The sequence below is a fragment of the Heptranchias perlo genome, chromosome 29 (assembly GCF_035084215.1).
Source record: "Heptranchias perlo isolate sHepPer1 chromosome 29, sHepPer1.hap1, whole genome shotgun sequence".
In the NCBI taxonomy this organism is placed as follows: Eukaryota; Metazoa; Chordata; class Chondrichthyes; order Hexanchiformes; family Hexanchidae; genus Heptranchias; species Heptranchias perlo.
The window spans coordinates 23,711,933-23,731,165 of NC_090353.1; the positions used below are offsets into that span (position 1 = coordinate 23,711,933).

General features: G+C 42.5%; 1 protein-coding gene and 1 long non-coding RNA gene across 2 annotated transcripts in view; one reads left to right on the plus strand and one right to left on the minus strand.

Moving 5' to 3' along the window:
* The window catches only part of peak3 (PEAK family member 3), a 50,371-nt gene that overhangs the window by 8,378 nt on the left and 22,760 nt on the right, over nucleotides 1-19,233 (plus strand). Inside the window, exon 2 of the mRNA XM_067968289.1 lies at nucleotides 15,278-15,438. Coding sequence (XP_067824390.1) covers nucleotides 15,278-15,438 — 161 coding nt within the window. The remainder of the gene's footprint in view (nucleotides 1-15,277; nucleotides 15,439-19,233) is intronic.
* Nucleotides 897-19,233, minus strand: part of LOC137299506 (uncharacterized) — a 63,265-nt gene continuing 44,928 nt past the window's right edge. Inside the window, exon 2 of the long non-coding RNA XR_010957909.1 lies at nucleotides 897-2,423. This is a non-coding gene — a long non-coding RNA (uncharacterized lncRNA). The remainder of the gene's footprint in view (nucleotides 2,424-19,233) is intronic.

Genomic DNA, 19,233 nt, shown 5'->3' on the forward strand with positions numbered 1-19,233 from the left:
GGATGCGGGCATGCTTCTGAAACCTGGAAGTCCCACTGGCACTTAAAGCCGGTGGGCCGATATTTAAAGGGCCAATTAAAGGGTCTTTAAATCACTTAATGCGATTAACTTTTTGTGTATTGAGTTACAATCTCCAGTTGTGTGCCAGATTCCCTAGCAGCTGCCATGATTCCTTCATTTTGAGCGAGTCCAACATCCCAGACCTCTTCCATACACAAGTCAGACTTAAGGGCTGGCTCTTTGGAGACAAGTGACACCCCCTGCAGACGTGGCTCATGACACCTGTGAGAAACTCCACCAACGAGGTACAGCAGCAGTACAGCGACAGTCACATCATGACCAGGTCTGTCATTGAACATGGGAATGCTGAAGATGTGCTTCAGGTGCCTGGATCGCTCTGGGGGAGCCCTTCAATACTCGCCAGCTAGGGTGTGCAGAATAATAGTTGTGTGTTGCGTCCTGCACAACATCGTCCAGCAGTGAGGGTTACAGGTGGAGGAGCTCGAATGCACTCATGAAGCATCTTCATCTGCCGGCAACGTTGAAGAAGACAATGAGGAGGAGGAGGAAGAGGAGGAGAAGGAGGAGGAGGGTGATGTTGACCAACCCATCGTTAGAGCAGCGGCGCACGTGGCTGCTCGTGATGCCAAGGAGTCACTCATAGCCAACAGGTTCTCATGAGGAGATCTGCAAACTGAAGAGTGAACTACTCAGACCGCTTCGAACCACCAACACCAGCTCCCTCCCCCCCACAACTTGCACAAAACAGTCTTTCAACCACACATGCACCCATTGTACACGTGCCCAATAGGTGGCACCAAGTCTTGGCATTCATGATGAAGCACATAAAAGGGCGCTTTCATAAAAGGGACTCAAGAATGGACAAGACGTGGCAGTGGTGGTGACAACTGTAACATTTAATGTGCATGCAAGAGAAAACAAGTATAAATGAAAAATATGACATTGCGTCAGACACCCTTGCGCATTCCCTTGGTGATTACAAATCCTTCAACTTCCTCCTCCTACTACTTCTACAGGGTACGTCCCCTGTGACTTCAGCAGTGGTAGCGGCAGGTTGCTCAGATCCCTGCCCTGACTGCTGAGATGCTCTTGGCCTATGATCTTTAAGTTTTGGAGCCGGTGAGGGCCCCGCCAAAGACTGCTGCACCTGCACCTGTGCAGGGGCAGACTCGGCAATTGGGAGAGGAGGCAGTATTGTGGGTACTGGTTGGTGGTGGGGTGGGGGGGGTCCAATGAGTGAGATGTGGGAGCACTTTGAGTGGAGTCCCTACTTCCATGTCCCCTTTCACCTCTCCTGGGCCAGGCCCACATTACTCCTACCACTCTGCTGGACAACAGCTTGGAGCAGATCTGTGACACGTCCTAAGGCCATGGCTAAAGTATCTGTCTGCCTATTTAAGGCGGCAGACATGTTGGGATCCAGAGTCCGCCATGTTGTCATGGCCTGAATGGACTCATTTGAGAACCGTGCTTGAAGCTCAATGGAGGCTGCCATGCTCTCCATCGCAGACATTCCCACACTTACCTGTGCCACCATTCCACAAATGCTGGAGGTGGACTCCTCCATCCTTTCCGCTATTGTGGAGAGTGTGCGAGGCACGTCTTCCAGTACCTTCCAAAGGTGGAGCTGTACCTCTATCATTCTCAACAATGGCCCCCTGGGTTCAGCATCTATGTCCAGCTGAGTTGAGCTTGGAGAGGAGTGTGCCCCCCAAAACGGACTCTGCACAGCTGGCCCTGCCACCGGTATTTGCTCGTGCACACTTGTGAGTGGTGAATCACCAGGTGACAACCCAACTATCTGCCTAAAACGACCCACTGAAGTGTGAGTTTCCGTGCTGGTGCATGACCGGATATGATGTGACGGTGCCCCCTCAGAGGAATGGAGCTGTTAAGAACATAAGAACATAAGATATAGGGGCAGGAGTAGGCCAATCGGCCCCTCAAGCCTGCTCCGCCATTCAACAAGATCATGGCTGATCTGATCCTAACCTCAAATCTAAATTCATGTCCAATTTCCTGCCCGCTCCCCGTAACCCCTAATTCCCCTAATTCTGAGGAATTAGTCTCTTCCATGGCGCGTGCTTCTTCATCACTCCTTGAAGGCCCTGGACGAGAACATAAAGCAATATTAACAATCATCATAGAAGTTAGTTTGCAATGAGCATATTGATGTGCAACAGGTCAATCATTGATAACATCAATTCGTGATGTGTGGGAAGGATGTTAAAGTTCTGTCACCAGCCGTTTGCAGGTTGCCAGTCTCGCCATCTCCGAAGGCCAGGCATTCAACCATGCGGGTTCAGCTTCAAGGTCTCCTCCTCCGCCTCTGTCAGGGGCATTACTTGTGGAGGCCCCCCTCCAGTCCTACTCCTCTCCTGTGCATTTTGTGCTCTCTTCTCCTACAAGGGGAGAAAGAACAGACATGTGAGTGAGTGAAGGTGACATGGTCTCCGGATGGATGCATTGCTTTGGGTGAGGTTGCCAATGAAACAGGTGCATCAGAGGGTGACTATCACACAGACTGATCACGTTGCATCAGGATTGGGGTGAGTGGGAGTGGTGGGTGCTCAAATGGGGAGGTAAGGAAGTGCACAGAAAGTGAAGGTAAGTTGATAATGAGATTTAAGTGGATGTGAGGAGTGATCTGATGGAGTACGCTTGGCAAGACAGAGTGAGGGGGGGTGAGGGGGTAATGTACACCACAGGATGTAGGTGAATCAGTAATCAGGTCATTTTTCCTGACCTGGTTAGGTCATTAAAGCACTTCTTGCACTGTACCCACAACCTTGCCACAATGCTCCTCCTGCTCAGCTCCTCTGCCATCTCCAGCCAGGCCTTCTTTGTGGCAGAGGCTTCCTCCTGTCACCCGGGTACAGTATCTCCCTCCTGCTCCTCACACCAACCAGTAGCAACTCAAGAGAAAAGTCATTGAAGCAGGGTACTATCTTACTCCTTTAATGCTGCATCTCTGCACATTCTCCTTTCTCTCTCAAAATCCATGCTTGCAATGGCCCTTTAAATACTCCAGTTCACAGCACATCGTTCCCGTGTGCAGTACGCCCGCTGCGTAGCTTGGAGACGCAAGATCCGGAAGTTACATTAAGGGCCTTCAATTTAGTCACGATCACTCGAGCCGACTACCAAAAAACTTTTCCGGGTTTTCCACGTGGCTATTTACCCCCCCCCCCCCCCCCCCCCCCGCTGAGTTCCCACCACAATGTTAAAATTATGTCCATGGAAACCTTTCCGCTGCTTGTCCAGCTACGACCACTTAACTGTTAAAGCGTTAGGTTCCTACATTACAACAGTGATTATACTTCAAAAGTACTTCATTGTACTTGTATGCTGCTTTGTCACATATTTTCACAAGGTAGGATGTAGGCTGGGCACTGGAGGGCACTCTTGGCCTTCAAAATGCTACGGGCTGTATGTTTTGACCATCTTTCAAGGAGAAGCCTGCCCACACCCACAGAGAGATAAGTAAGGACTGATGGAGACCCTGACAGCCTGAAGAGACTCTTTCAACATGAAGAGTCAGCCTTGCAAATGGTTGGGGTGAATGGTTATGGCCAAGGAAAAGCTTGGTAGCTTGGTGACAGCTGAACAAGGCAAGTGGCCCACTTTTACTGCATCACCTTGCTCCCCCTTCAAACTCACTCATCAGTGAGACCCAGGCTCATTCTACACAACAGCAGTGGATCTCGTGACCACATATCACACACTCCTGATCGTTCAGGCACCGGCTCAGAATCATCCATCTGGAGGAATCACTTAGCCAGGATCAGGAAATAGCACTATAGAGCGCACAGCACATGGAAGAAGGAGCAAATAGAGGTGGCAGCAGAGGAGCAGGAGCGTGGATTCCCAGGTATTATTCTGCTGCAGGGCTCATAGATTCTTATGTAACAGGATCTATCTGTAGAGGGAAGCGCTTTAAAGAGAAGTACTTCATACAGTCTTTTGACAATCTTTACAGCATCCTGCATGATATGTCAAAGGCTCTGTGAAGTACAATTCCAGCATTACTGTAGCAATATGTGAGCGATTCATGAAACCCACAGTCCATCAAGGAGCGAGTAGCAACTCCACAGGCATCTGAGAGCAGAGATCCAAAACACAGGTGCTATTTCTGTCAAGAATGCTGTGACTGTGGTTATTAAGACCCAGGCTTCCAATTTACAGGGGTACCTCAGTTCTAGATTAGGGATACTAGAGGATCAGCTTGAGAGAATATTAATATGATGAAGGACTTCATGGTCCTTAGTGCTCGCCAATAATTCTCTGATTTCTGGTCACCCAGAAGGAATGTCCAACAGCTGGGGCATAACAGGAAGAACCATGAATGTGGCAGCTACCTCTTGGAACTGTCATGTCTGTCCAACCCAGTCAGCCCCTTCAAAGGATTCAGAAAGTACAAGGTAGCGGACAGGATCAGCCAGTTGCAGGGCTATCTCATGACCTAGACAAAAGTGATACATGGCCTTGTTATGTTGAACTTCAGAAATGCTTTTGGAAAATTAGAAGTTAAAGTTAGTGCATTTAACCAAACTAAAATACACAGCTGAAATCACTAAACTCAGCGTGAATGACTCTCCACCAGTGCTAATAATACTATCAGGCTCAGTAAATCCTTCAAACCAGTTTTCCCAATGATGTTGCCGGCACCACTGTTTAAATATATATATTCAGCAACTCAATGAAAAGACAGAAAGAAAGTTTTAAAGTTATTTATAATTCTTTAGTGATGCGAAGGGTCTTTCTTCACATTTCTTTCCTGCTGATGATTTCAGCAAATTCTGCTGTAGGAGGGGCTGAAGGAATGAAGGACACCTGCCACAGGGTTCTGAGTAAGCCACGACAATCTCACCCAACTCCCGTCAGACATGTTAAACTAAAGTTCTGTCTGCTTGTTCTGGTGGATGTTAAAGAACCGATGCTACTATTCAAAGATGATTAGGGACTTCTCCGGGCCAACACTCTTCAACTATCACCATCAAAACCAGATTAACTGACCATGTTACATCGAGTTACATTGTACCTCATGTACATCCTGTTACATTATGTACCTCATTGTCGTTTGTGGGATTTTGCTGTGTACAAAATGACTGTTATATTTCCCTAAATAACAACAATTCATTGTACATAAAGCATTTCTGAGGTATGTGAGAAGGTGCTATACGAGACTTTCTTTCTTAGAACAGGTCGGATTCCTATGCTGGCACCAGAGCATTGTACAAAGAACAGGAGCAACTAAAATCTGAGAAACATACTGCAGATAAACAGGGGTTAAAAGTAAATGAAATAAATTAAATAAATTAAATAATCACAAATTGGTTCACTCAGAATTCTCAATCACCTTAAAATAAATATTGCGTGTGGTGTTGCAATGAGCTAAAAGTCCTGTAGTGGGAGTTCTAGCCATGAACATATTGAGAAAAAATGGCTGACAATGAATTGCAGAATATAGAGGAAAGTTTATTAAAGCACAGCAACAAGTAAAACTCTGCCTATACTAGCTCTGCATTTTTTACTCAGATATATCAGCTAAAGTATACATTTTCCAATTCTACAAAGCTAAAAGCAAGCAAATGACACAAAGGCTGCACTCTGCCTCAAGAAAGGAATCGCCAGCAGCAAGGTGAGGGTGCAGTCCCCAAACACAAAGCAAGCCTTAAATAAATTAAAACAACCAAGTCATGAGTGATGAAGAAATTCCGGAGAAATGGACTTTTCAAGCTAGAAAGGAGGAATCTGAGAGGGATATCCGGAATATTTCTTTAAATAAATTGCGAGAATAGGACACAGGTTCAAACTAGAAAAGCAGAATCCCACAAATGTGAGGGGGCCTGTATAATTTCACAGTAGATGAAAGGAGTTCGATTTCTAAACAGCGTCATGACAATCCGCCTCATGTGCTGCATCAAACACATGATCCTCTTTCCTTCTCTAATACATTTGCGTTGTGAAAGCAGTTTACAAAAAAGATTAATAATTTTTTTATGAAAGGAGAAAAAAATGATTGTTTAAATGCTACCATCTGTGATTTTGCTCTCAGTATTCAATGGGCAGGATGTTGCTTTGAAAATAACGGTGAGGCTAACAGCCTTTATGCATTTACGTGCAAGTCGGACAGCAACGCCCGGCGAGTGCACATGCGCAGTTAAACACGAAAATCCGAATGTTGCTGTCCGAGATGCACTGCCCCTCCGTAAGTCGCCCAAAAATGTCACCTCGCTGTCCGGCTCCCCATTCAAATGTATTGAACGGCGTGAAGTTCCTGTACTGGTGTCGTAGATACGGACTAAACTCGCCACAAAAGTTAGAGTTTGTCCATTCCAGTCTAAGGAACCTTTTAACGACGTGGTCGGTCTTAACTATTGCCAAACAACCTCTCTGGCACTGAAAATTAACTTTTACAAGTCTAGAGTCTCATTCCTCCAGCTTTTAATTATTGTTGGAGATTTTTTTTTAAATTTAAATCAATTTTTTTTAACTTTTTCTTTCTGTCTCTTTTCTTTATCTCTCTTAATCCAATCTTTCTTTCTCTCTCTTTATTTCACTTTCTGTACCTGATTTAACATTGAATTCACTATTCTAACTTACTCTTCCTAGTTCAGACTTTACGTGCTCATTAACGATTCTGCAAACTGATCGGTTAAGGAGATACACAGTTGCTTGCCCTGTTCACACAGGTCCCAGATGCCCTGTAGAGGGCACCATGCAATTTGGATGTCCCACCGACAGCAACGTGCCATGCAAAAGCCCATAGAAAGTTCGCAGCTCACACCAAAATCTGGCCCAATATGTTGTGGCACAAAAGTAGAAAGCACAGTTATGGTACAAATGTGCTGTTGCTAAAGACAGTATGATTCCTGCACTGTGTTAAATTATAATAATGACGCATACTATTTAATTTAAAAAGCCATACTGTACACGCGCACATTTAAATGTAAATCATCCATATTTCCTCTTTCAAAATCCCTTGTTTACAAATGTTCCTATTGCTGTGGAAGTCCATAGGACTTGGAACAATGTGTTTGTCTAAGCATTGATTTTCTCATTTAGAAACATTTTACATTTCAACAGTCCTATTGCATTTATCTTAACTGTGCCTCTTACAACTGGTCCAGAGGTCTACTCCTCAATAACCTGCTTGTTGATGCTGCTCGGGTTCCACCAGAACCACTCAGCTCCAGACCCCATCACATCCTTATTCCAAACATGGACACAAGAGCTGAAAGCCAGAGAAGAGGTGAGAGTAGCTAGCCTCGACATTAAGGCAACATTCGACTGAGTATGGCACTAAGAAGGCCTAGCAAAACTGAGGTTAGTGAGGGCCCAGGGGAAACTGTTCAGTGACTGGAGTCTTACCCAACACAAGGAAAGATGGTCGTGGTTTTTGGAGGCCAATCATTGCAACTCCACAACATCGCTGCAGGAGTTCTGCAGGTAAGTGTCCTTAGCCCAATCATCTGCAACAACTTCATCCTTCGCTCCATTGCAACAACACTCTAGAAGCTGAACAATATCCAGGACAGTGTCCTTAATTTGGGTACATCCCATTTTTGTACCACGTGATCTGTGCCCCCAAATATCACATTTCATTTTGGATTGCAGTATTTCTGAAACTTCTTCATTATTACATCCAGTATCAGGTTATCTTGCTCATCAAGATTTAAATTACTCTAAATAACTCAAACTTCTTTCCCAATGACATGTACGAAAATGAATACTTTCATCTATTCCCTTTTTGCAGCTGCTCCCAAACTTACAATAAACAATTGCAAACCGTTATTTAAATCTTTTCTAATTTTCTGCAAGATTTCCACCTGAAGTCTAGGTGATGGTTGCAACTTCCTCATTTTACTCTTCCTTACATTTTTACTGCATGAGGCTTCTTTTTTACTAATTGTAATTCTTACTTTTTCTGCCCCTTTCTCTAACCTTTTTCACCAGCCACTTTGAATTGATTTGTGACCCTGAGTAATGTTCGAGTTTTAGTATACTTTGTAATCCAAGTTAGTGAAAAGTTATAACTTTATGCAGATTTCAAAACAAGAGAATTCAGTGTCTGCTAACAGAATTCTATCCTGTCCTCTCAGTTGCTGTAATCTACCTCAAACCAGTCGACTAATTGAAACATTATCAGATACGGATTAAGGGAATGTCTCTAAATTTCACATTCAAACTGATATGAAAACTTTTTATTAATAATAGTAAAGAACAAGTACAAATGTTCAAACTCAATTATTGCATAAATATGTCATCCGGCACATTTTTCCTCCTCTCTGTATTGAAATCAAGACTCATTGCACCATCTTCTGATCTGACTCTTTCCCAAAACCACATAATTGTGGAACTTCTGACCTTCCTCAGTCTTCCCTTCCTCCTTTATTTAACCTGTAGACTTTTAAAACCCAAGTTTGGTGTCACTTAATCATTATGTCTTGATTTACTTCATCTCCTTTCCAACTCCTTTCAGCCTCTGTGGTGTCTTGTCCTATGGGCCTTGTGACCCATTATCTAGGTTTCTCAATTTTAATTTAAGCTACCATAAACAAAAACAATTCCAAGTCTTTGCTGGGATCTCAAATTGATTGGGTCATTGAACTTGTGAATACTTGACAAGAACAGAGAGGTGATAGTGTGTTTATTATACAAATGAGACTGATCTCATAACTAAATATTGAAATCAGGAGTGAGTTACTGCCTTACAAGTGGTGAGTTACTGCTTTAGCAGTGGTCATCTGTCCTAATAGCTCCTTATATGGCTTGGTGTCAAATTTTGTTTGATAATCGTTCCTGTGAAGCGCCTTGGGACGTTTTACTACGTTAAAGGCGCTATATAAATGCAAGTAGTTGTTGTTATTACAAGTTTAATAAATAATGTATCATCCTCATTGTATTCTGTTTGTACAAAATTATTGAAAGCTATTTATTTTTGTGGTTTTTTTGAGATCCCTTTGCACAGACCTGCAGGGTGGTATGAATTGTGAGAGGTCTGACTGAGTAGGAATTATTGTCTGTGCCAGTTGAGGTCAAGTCAGGTATCTGAGCACAGGGAGCTTTTGCCAATTTTTGTTCCACTTCATTTCAATACAGTTTCACAATGTACTGTATACTTGGGTAGCTTTTGAGAGAGAGTTGATGTTTATTTATAAATTTGATTTCAGCCAGAAAGTATTAAAAAATAAGGAAGCGTGGAACAAAAAAGGGCCATTTTGCCTCTCAAGCCAACTCCCTCCACTATCTTTGCATAATACACCTCTGTTGTTGCCTTGATTCAAGTCTGCATTGCATGGCACACGAGTGTGTTTAAGTGTTGCAGAGAGCCTGTGCTATTGCTGTGTTTTATCTGCGTCCGGGCAAAGGTATATTTCTGGACATCATATTATCAAAACTGCATTGAGACATTTTCCCACATCTCATTGATTTATCTGATGATCTCCATATCAGTTGTTGACATATAAGTTTATGCATTCCATCCAATAGTAAAGCTACCAATCACATTTGTAGACAGTTATATATCATGCAAGGGATAGTCATCAGTGTGCAGGACATGTTTCCCGGAAACTGAGACAATAGCTACATTTTAATTAGTTCGACTTTTGCTAGAAATGACTCAGCATTTTGTACAGGTGGCTGGTTCATTAATGAGATTGACTCTCCTATTCTAACTGTTGTGTTGTTTATAACCTGATTACGCCACAGTTCTTTCTTCTAGCTAACACATAAGAAAATTTGCAACTTGGTATGAGTAGGGGATTACCAGGCTAGGTCAATTCCTCTTTATATTATGCCCTTCCCACAGTTGGCCAAAAAATTCCACCCCTCCAACATGGCCAATAATACTACCTTCAAAGGACACACTTCCAGGTTTGTAGGCTTCTTGGTTGCTGAGATTTTTAATATGTACTGCCTGAGAATTGTGTTCTCTGCTAACAGCAGATCTCAGCTGAGAATAGTTACTGAAAAAGAATAACAGCTCCTGAGAATTAGTGCACCTGTTTCCAAGATGTCTACAGACCTGCAAATGGATTCAAGACTGACATCTCCCTAACAATCTCACTGGTGACATCAATCTATCGCAACCCCTCTCCTGAAACAGCAGCAAAGACGTCCTTTCAAGGAGATCCCGATGACAAAAAAATTAATTTGAAAGTTAAAGCAATACAAAGGGTAAGAGGAGGTACTTTATACTGAAAATTTACCTCCTCAATGTTATTTCTCCTATAACAGTTCTTTTTACTTGTTTCGCCCCTCAAATTTGTTCTCCTCCTCTCCTGAAGGGGCTGATTCCTGCTGGGATACAGTATCATGGGCACTCCTATAACTCGGCCAGGTAGCCTTTCTTCAGGTGTGTGAAAAGAAAGGGTCCGCCAGCTATTTGACTGGGGGGAGGGGGAGGAGGAGGAATACAGTTGAGCCCAATCCTGTCCTCATCCCAGGGCAGATATTCCTCTTACTGCACATGGATGTTTAGGATCACCTGGGCACAACACATAGAGGACAATTAGGTGAGGAGGCTCGCACGCCTGTAATGGAGCACCCCCCACCCCGATTTTCCTCTATATGCTGTATCTAGATGATCCTGTACGCCCGAGCACAGTAATAGGAAAATCTGTCCACAAATGTACACTTTCCAGCAGGAATCACTGGATAGTGGTCAGGAACAGAGCCCCGGCCCTTATTTCCCCAGGGTTTTCAGATCAATTATTGTACCCATGCTGTCATCCCAGCTAAGATCAAGTAACTCAGAACAGGCCTTAATGGTTGCTATGACTCAGTTGCAAAACAGACTGCAAATCTTCTAGCTAAGTCATGGCAAAAGCTCACTCCTTCAAGAGTTAATTTTACAACATGTTATTTCAGAGCCATATTTCTGAGGCTAAAAGCCTCTTATCTGGTTCTCACAGTTGCACTTCCATCAAAAATTGGCACTGAATCAACTTCTTGTATTTTATTTCACAGCCACAAGAGGTATAAGCTGAGCCTGATCAAAAGAGGAACTCACATACAGTGGGGAAGTACTGCAAATGCTGGAGATCTGAAACAAAAGAGAAAATACTGGAAATGCACAGCCGGTTCAGTTTCTGAAAGAAAAAAATAATATTTCAAGTAAGACCCTTCATCAAAACGGACGAAGTATCCTACCAGAAGCATGAATCTCGTTCAGATGCTGACTGGCCTGCTGCGCAATTCCATCATTTTCTGTTTTAACTCACATCCAGCTTTGTTTTAGACCACTGCTATAGAGAAACTGTGAAAGTTCAGAATCACAAAAGGTGAAAGTTCCGATTGTTTTAAAATTAAATTCATTTAGTAGATTTAAACTTCTCATGAGTTTTCCAGCCTAATTAGAAGTTTAGACTGCACATGTTGCTGCATGTGCTGCTTGGTAACTAAGCAGTGCGGAGTGCGGTCAGTGTTTCTCTGTCTTGCAGAAGAGGAAGCCACCTGGCATTTTCAGATAACAACTTAATAACCTCATACAGGAAATTTCAGTCAGGTCTGGTTTATAACGCCTTCCTATCACCTATGTGCTTGCTGATCAGATAACTACATAGCAAACCTCAACAAAATCAAGCAACTTCTCTATCACCAATTCTTGAACAAAAAATGAGAGCTGAGGGTGTACTGAACATTACTCCTTTCAAGTACCATCAAAAATGTACAACTAGAATATTCACATGACATCAGTGTAACACATATGACTGTATCATTCAATTATGTTAATATAGTAGCAATTTTATTTTATTCCTAACAGAAGCAGTGGACAATTTCCTAATACTCCAACATCCAAATATATATGTCAGATACATACTTAGGAGAGAAAGGAAGAAGATAGAACCTGCATTTAGATAGTGCCTTTCATGTCCTCGGGATGTCCCAAAGTGCTTCACAGCCAACAAATTGCTTTTGAAGTGTAGTTGCTGTTATTTTGTAGGCAAATATGGCAGCCAGCTTGCACACAGCAAGGCCTTACAAACAGCAATGAGATGAATGGCCAGTTAATCTGTTTTGATGCTGTTATTTGAGGGATTGATGTTGGCCTGGACACTGGGAGAACTCCCTTGTCTTCTTTTCTGAGAAGATGTTTCCACTTGCAGGGGAGATCAGAACAAGGGGCTATAAATATAAGATAGTCACTAATAAATCCAATAGGGAATTCAGGAGAAACTTCTTTACCCAGAGAGTGGTTAGAATGTGGAACTCGCTACCACAAGGAGTAGTTGAGGCGACTAGCATGGCTGCATTTAAGAGGAAGCTAGATTAACACATGAGGGAGAAAGGAATAGAAGGATATGCTGATAGGGTTAGATGAAGTAGGTAGGCAGGAGGCTCATGTGGAGCATAAACACCAGCATGGGCTGAATGGCCTGTTTCTGTGCTGTACATTCTATGTAATTCTATGTAATTCATGTAAATGGAGTCATAATGTGGCAATCCATTTTACTAAATTAGGTTGGAGATTAGCCAAGCAGAACTAAATGTTTGAACTGAAGTGAAAGTTTAAAACCTTCATTCTCCTGGACATTTTCCTTCTTTATGGCATTTTCTCCTCTCCCCATTGGTGCAACCATGACCCAGGATGGTTGAGAAAGACCCAGCCAATATTTAGCATGAGCTATCTTCTCAACTTTCATTTTCAGCAGCCCACTGTCTGGTTCCTTTATTGTCCAGTTGTCTGGCTAATTACAAATTAGAGGAAGAAAGCAACAGTTAAATTGATTTGGAGGAGGAGAACAAGAGAAACTGAAATGGAGGAGGAGAGAGGCTTTTTTGAAAAATACCAGTATCCTTAACTGGAAAGGTGTGAGAGGCTGAGTTGTTTGGGGGGCCAACCCCAAAAAGTTTGAGAATCATTGAATCAGAGAGTTTTGTTCAACTTTATTGTCGAGATTGACAGTTGGCTTGAGCAAAGGCATTTGGGTGGGGTGACATATGGTCTGGCATCTGGTGTCCGTACCATAATTTCTTCTACAATCCTCCGAGATCTTTGCGCTCCTCCAATTCTGGCCTCTTGCGCATCCCCGATTTTAATTGCTCCACCATTGGCGGCCATGCCTTCAGCTGCCAAGGCCCTAAGCTCTGGAATTCCCTCTCTAAACCTCTCCGCCTCTCTACCTCTCTCTCCTCCTTTAAGATGCTCCTTAAAACCTACCTCTTTGACCAAACTTTTTGTCACCTGTCCCAAAAGCTCCTTATGTGGCTCGGTGTCAAAATTTGTTTGATAACGCTCCTGTGAAGCGCCTTGGGACATTTTACGACATTAAAGGCGCTATATAAATGCAATTTGTTGCTGTTGTTGTTGTGGTTGCCCCTATGCTTCTCCCCATGATGTACATAATCTCAAGTGGCTTGTAATCAACTAACTTTAGATTAAAAATAAGAAAAAATGGTCTCCTGCCAATAAACTCTTTCTATTCTCTCTGTGCTGCCCTCGCCTCTGGTCTTTGTTGATCCAATGTTAAGAAATCTTTCCCCTGATCACAGTGCAGATGAATGATATTCTCATGACTAGCTCTATGCAAGAAGCCATTACAGGGACAAACTAAAGTAGTTCTATTGATAAGGACACAGTGCACATGTGCCAGAATTTACATCAGTTATAAGCAGTGGCGTAGCTAGGTATGGAAATTTGGGTAGACCCCAACTGGATGGGCAATGACCAAAGTTCTGACATCGCAGCATTTTGCTTTAAAGAGGGCCACCTCTCCACCAGTGCCAGCAGCCAAGTTGGGTCACTAAGGCCTCAGGGCACTCACTAAACACCAACCATTCGATCCATGGCAGCTCAGGGGTGGCATCAGAATTCAAAGAGCTGCTTCTAATGGGCACACATATCTTGTAGCTCCTCAAAAGCGAAATGCTGTATTTGAAGCATTTTAAAAACAAACTTAACATATGGAGCAAAAATTTTCCCCTGAAAAATTAATAAAAATTCCAGAAACATAGAAAAATATCTTTTAAAACATAGTTGAAGGTTCCTTTGATCCCATTCCAAATGGATATTGTAAGAAAAAAAGAGCAAATCCTGCAGAGTTGTAGCTCATTAGAAAATGGACACAGGGCCTATCTCCCAATTCTTTGATCCCCTATCCTGGTGCTGAAAATGTTCCCCTGGTACACAGCACCAAAGCTTCTGCCCCCATACAATATCCAATGCTAGGAGAACTCTTGAATATTAAAAGCACAGTACTAAATTGGTCTAATTCGCCATACGAAGTAGAAGTATGCGGAGATGGAAATCAAGGTTGAGGCCAATCATCGTTGTATCACTAGAGGAAGTTTGCTTCCTGTCTGACATAACTGTAGCTGACCTGGAAGTGTTTCACATTGTCACTGATAGTAAAGTGCAAATACATTCCATGCATTCCCCAGCTTGCTCTTTCTAATTTTAATGAGCATAAATGCAAAAAGGATTTGCTTTTAAAGTTGTATCTTTAACAGTTTTGGTAATATGTAAATGGAGTTTGTTAGGGTCCAAAAGAGATAGTCTGCTTGAAGTGTGAGCCTGCAAGCCCAGTGAGTGAAATAAGCTTCCCAAAATGAACAGTAAGAACATTTGTAATGTAGAAACCAACTAAGCACCTCAAACAGTCTCCCACTTTCATTAGGTTTCAATTGTAAACAATTTTACAACACCAAGTTATAGTCCAACAAATTTATTTTAAATTCCACAAGCTTTCGGAGGCTTCCTCCTTCGTCAGGTGAACGGTATGGATTAGTTCCACACCGTTCACCTGATGAAGGAGGAAGCCTCCGAAAGCTTGTGGAATTTAAAATAAATTTGTTGGACTATAACTTGGTGTTGTAAAATTGTTTACAATTGTCAACCCCAGTCCATCACCGGCATCTCCACATTAGGTTTCAACTGAGAGCTCAGTTACTTTTGTGGTGTGGTGGTTTAACAGACAAAAATTGCATATCCGCTGCACAAGAAGATTTGGTTGTGCTGGGTATTTATATATCTATTTATATGTGTATAGGTGCAAAAAGCCAAAGACAGTTCTAAGGAGAAATACTTCCATTGCTCATTGGCCTTCCAGACACTTGCCCGTATTTGCAGTAAAAGAGGAGAAGCAATACTTCCCTGGTTACTGGTGGCCGCTCATGTCATTAACAATTGATTGGTACAAATCTGTTGCATCGCACAAGGCAGCTTGCATCAGAACTTCCTGACAAAAGAGAGAAAGTCTGGTCAGTTTTAACGAGAGAAAAAAAACACTACTGCCTTTTTGTCACACAGGGAAAGGTTTGCAGCCAAGATGAGTGGCAGTATCTCTGATGTGGACTCAAGCAGTACCTGCTCATACGAGCAGATCTCAACTTCACATGACTCTGAAATATTCAACTCAGAAGGATCCACTGATAGCATAGACTCAGTCAGCAGGACCTACGTCAACCTGGGTAAGTTTTGTTTGATTCAAAATTAGAAGTCTTGTGCAGTGCAATCTATATTTTTAGCCGCAATACAGAGCTGTATAATAAGGTGTTAATGATGAAATGATAAAGGTGAATAAAAGGTTGCTATGTGATTTTCAATTTAATAAACTTCTGTTCTTTAATTGTTCTCTACTTTAGCTACAGTATTTTTAAACACTTGGGGTAAGGGTGTAGTTAACAAATTGAAATAAACAATATTTCATTATTAATTTTTCAATAGCTGCTCCCAGTTGCATAAACAATCAAAGGAATTTTCATTGTTTTAAATTTGAGAGTGCCGTGCAACTAATCAGAAATAATTAATTTGAGCAGCTAAATTGACAGAAAGTAAATGACTGACTGTTCATTCAGTAAGCCAGTTCTCCTATGATGTATATTGTACTGTATGAAATTGGGAGCCTATGCAGAGATCTCATTCTATAGAGGACCACTGGTACTTTATGAACTAAACAAGTGCAGAAACATTTCTTCAGCTGAGCAATAATCATGCAATGTTTGAGATTTAATCTGAATGAACATAATGGTGCTTCTCAGACCACTTCCTCGTTCGCTGTGGCCTAAAATTTTCTGTTTCATCAAATAAATTGTTGCACACTCCTAATGAACTATTTGTTAATTATAACTCTGTTTTAATCCATATTAACTCAGGTGTCCCGGTGGAAATCAAATCCTTTTGGGGTTAAAAAATTTAGCTACTTTAGACAAGCGGCTATTAGTGAAGAAAGCCACAAACGTAATTCCTTTGTAATAAATCATTCCAGGCAGCTCATTTAAGCAAATCTTGGCCTACAAATTCAATTGCACAGCATCCGTTTTTCAGGCCAGAATTGGAGGCTGCAGGACCCAATACGGGGCTCAATGTGCATGTGCTCATTCTGCGCTGAAGTGCCTCGCAAGCTATATTGGTTAGGGCGTGTGTGCATGCTGTGGTCAGTTTTTTTCAGGTGCACAGCAGCCAAACCAAAGAGACTGCTGGAGACAGCCACCCAAAAGGTAAATTTCAAGTTTTTTTCACATCTTAATGTGGAGCCAAGAGGAGCAGGAGTGCTCCCCCCGACTCCACATTAAAACCTCGGGCTGCTGCCGGCCACTGCTCATCCCCCCACCCTCCCAATTATCTCTCTCCCTCTCAGACTCACCGTGCTGGATGGATTCGCTTCTCTTGCGTGACCGGCGAGCTGACTCTGGGGCCATGACTGGCACCGGTACCATCTTAATGAGGTTGCTGGTCCAATTTGTTGTGGTCCTTCTGCTGGCCTCATTAGGCACTGCACCAGGATCACTGCCCGATTAGGGTACGATCCAATTTCTAGGCCTTAAAAGTCAACCACTCATATTACTCTGTGCTCTTATAATTTTGCTACAAAGTTAATACTATCACTTATAGTCCTATTAAAAGGCCACCAACTGCATGAAAAAGTGCTAGCCAAAAAAAAACTGTGTCATTTTTATTATAATGATATCATGTTCAAAGAACACAATGATGTATTTCAACTTATTTATATCACTTTCTTTCATGAATATATTTCCCCTTGAAGAGTTTTACTTCTCAGCACAACTTTGGGTCTTGCTAAAAGATGGCTACCAAAGTTTGTGTGGAGGTTATTTTATATCTAAATATTGGGAAAACCAAAGCCATCGTCTTTGGTCCCCACCACAAACAACGTTCCCTAGCCACTGACTCCATCCCTCTCCCTGGCCACTCTCTGAGGCTGAACCAGACCGCTCACAACCTTGGCGTCCTACTTGATCCTGAGATGAGCTTCCAAGCACATATCCGCTCCATTACCAAGACTACCTACTTCCACCTCCGTGACATCGCCCATCTTCCACCCTCCATAAACTTGAGCTCACCCAAAACTGTATCCTAACTCGCACCAAGTCCCGTTCACCCACCACCCTGTGCTCATTGACCTATATTGGCTGCCGGTCTGGCAATGCCTGGATTTTAAAATTCGCATCCTTGTTTTCAAATCCCTCCATGGCCTCGCCCCTCCCTATTTCTGTGACCTCCTCCAGCCCTACAATCCTCTGAGATCTCTGCACTCCTTCAATTCTGGCCTCTTGCGCATCCCCGATTTTAAACGCTCCACCATTGGCGGTCGTGCCTTTAGTAGCTTAGGCCCTAAGCTCTGGAATTCCCTCCCTAAATCTCTACACCTCTCTACCTTTCTTCTCTTTTAAGACGCTCCTTGAAACCTACCTCTTTGATCAAGCTTTTGGTCATCCTGTCCTAATATCTCCTTATGTGGCTTGGTGTCAATTTTTTCTGATAACACTCATGTAAAGCGCCCTGGGATGTTCTACTATGTTTAAGGCACTATATAAATACAAGTTGTTGTTGTTATCCAGTACAGAATTTGATTTTATAGATGCGCATCTCTACATTGTCACTTATTACTGAAATGTATTTTTATATGTATAAGCTTGTAAAGGTGTCAGCCTTGGCTCAGTGGTAGCATTCTGGTTTTCCTACTTCCAATGGACAGTGCCAGGTAGCTCAGTTGATTGAATGCTGACCTGGCCTGGAGACCAGTAAACTCCAGGTTCAAATCCTGGTAGAGTTCACTCAGCCTTTAATCCTGATGGGATGGATAAAATGAGATGCACATTTTAGACCATGGAAAGAGAGCAGGAAGCTGTATAGACCATGTGTCGTGCTTACCACCCCATCACAAGTAATGTGTTATGACATTCCTGGATGTTGGCAATAGAAATGGTGATCGGTAGTGCCTCATGCACTTCCAATCAAGCATCTTCCAATACTTCATCCACCCAATACTTGCTAAGCCCATACTTTTATGCTGTCCTGGGACAGAAGTCTCTCCTCTCTTCTTCAAGCTGTTCAAAAATATGCATCATAGAGGAACTTCTGAATTAGGCACTTAATTCCCTATAAGGGGGACAAGGCAACATAAACTCATTGAGCAAGGCTAAAGAAAATGGCGTACATTGTGCAAGAGAGTCACAATTGATGGTATTGATGGTTGAAAGCAGCCATAAATGTTTGAGATAAAGTGAAAAAAAACCTTCAGTGAGCACAAGGATGAAGCCAAGCAATTACACCATGTATCAGATGGCAACATGTACAGAAATGTATTGCTTAAGTTGCTGTTTCTTCACTTTTCCTGCTTTGTGCAATACCATGCAGAGATGCAACCAGTAAGAGTACAGATGGAATAAACATAAAAAAAAGATAGGAGAAGTATCAAAATGATAAAAGGGCTAAAAAGATAAAGACAAATAGAATGTAAAGAAAATATAGACATTGTTAGATCAATCACAATGTGAACAAAATGTAAAAGCGGGATATTTTGTAAAAGAAAAATCTGACTGGAAATAGAGCTTAATCAAAGAGGTAGGTTTTAAGGAGTGCCTTAAAGGAGGAGAGAGAGGAGAAAAGAGGTGGAGAGATAAAGGGAGGGAATTCCAGAGCTTAAGGCCGAGACAGCTGAAGGCATGGCTGCCAATGGTGGGGCGAAGGAAGTTGGGGTGCACAAGAGGCCAGACTCTAAATGCCTTCAAAGTAACTAAGGATGGGCCTTGCCAGTATCACCTACATCACAAAATCAAATCTAAAAAGTGATAACTGGAATTAAGCTTTTTTAGAGAGGAAATGTGCGCAGAGGTAAGATTGTCAATATCATGGCTATTAATAAGCAGCTACATTGACCTGACACTGCTTGATACTAACACTGGATCCCTGAATGGCAGTGTTCCAGTCCTTGGCCTTAACATCCATTGTCTTGATAGAACGCA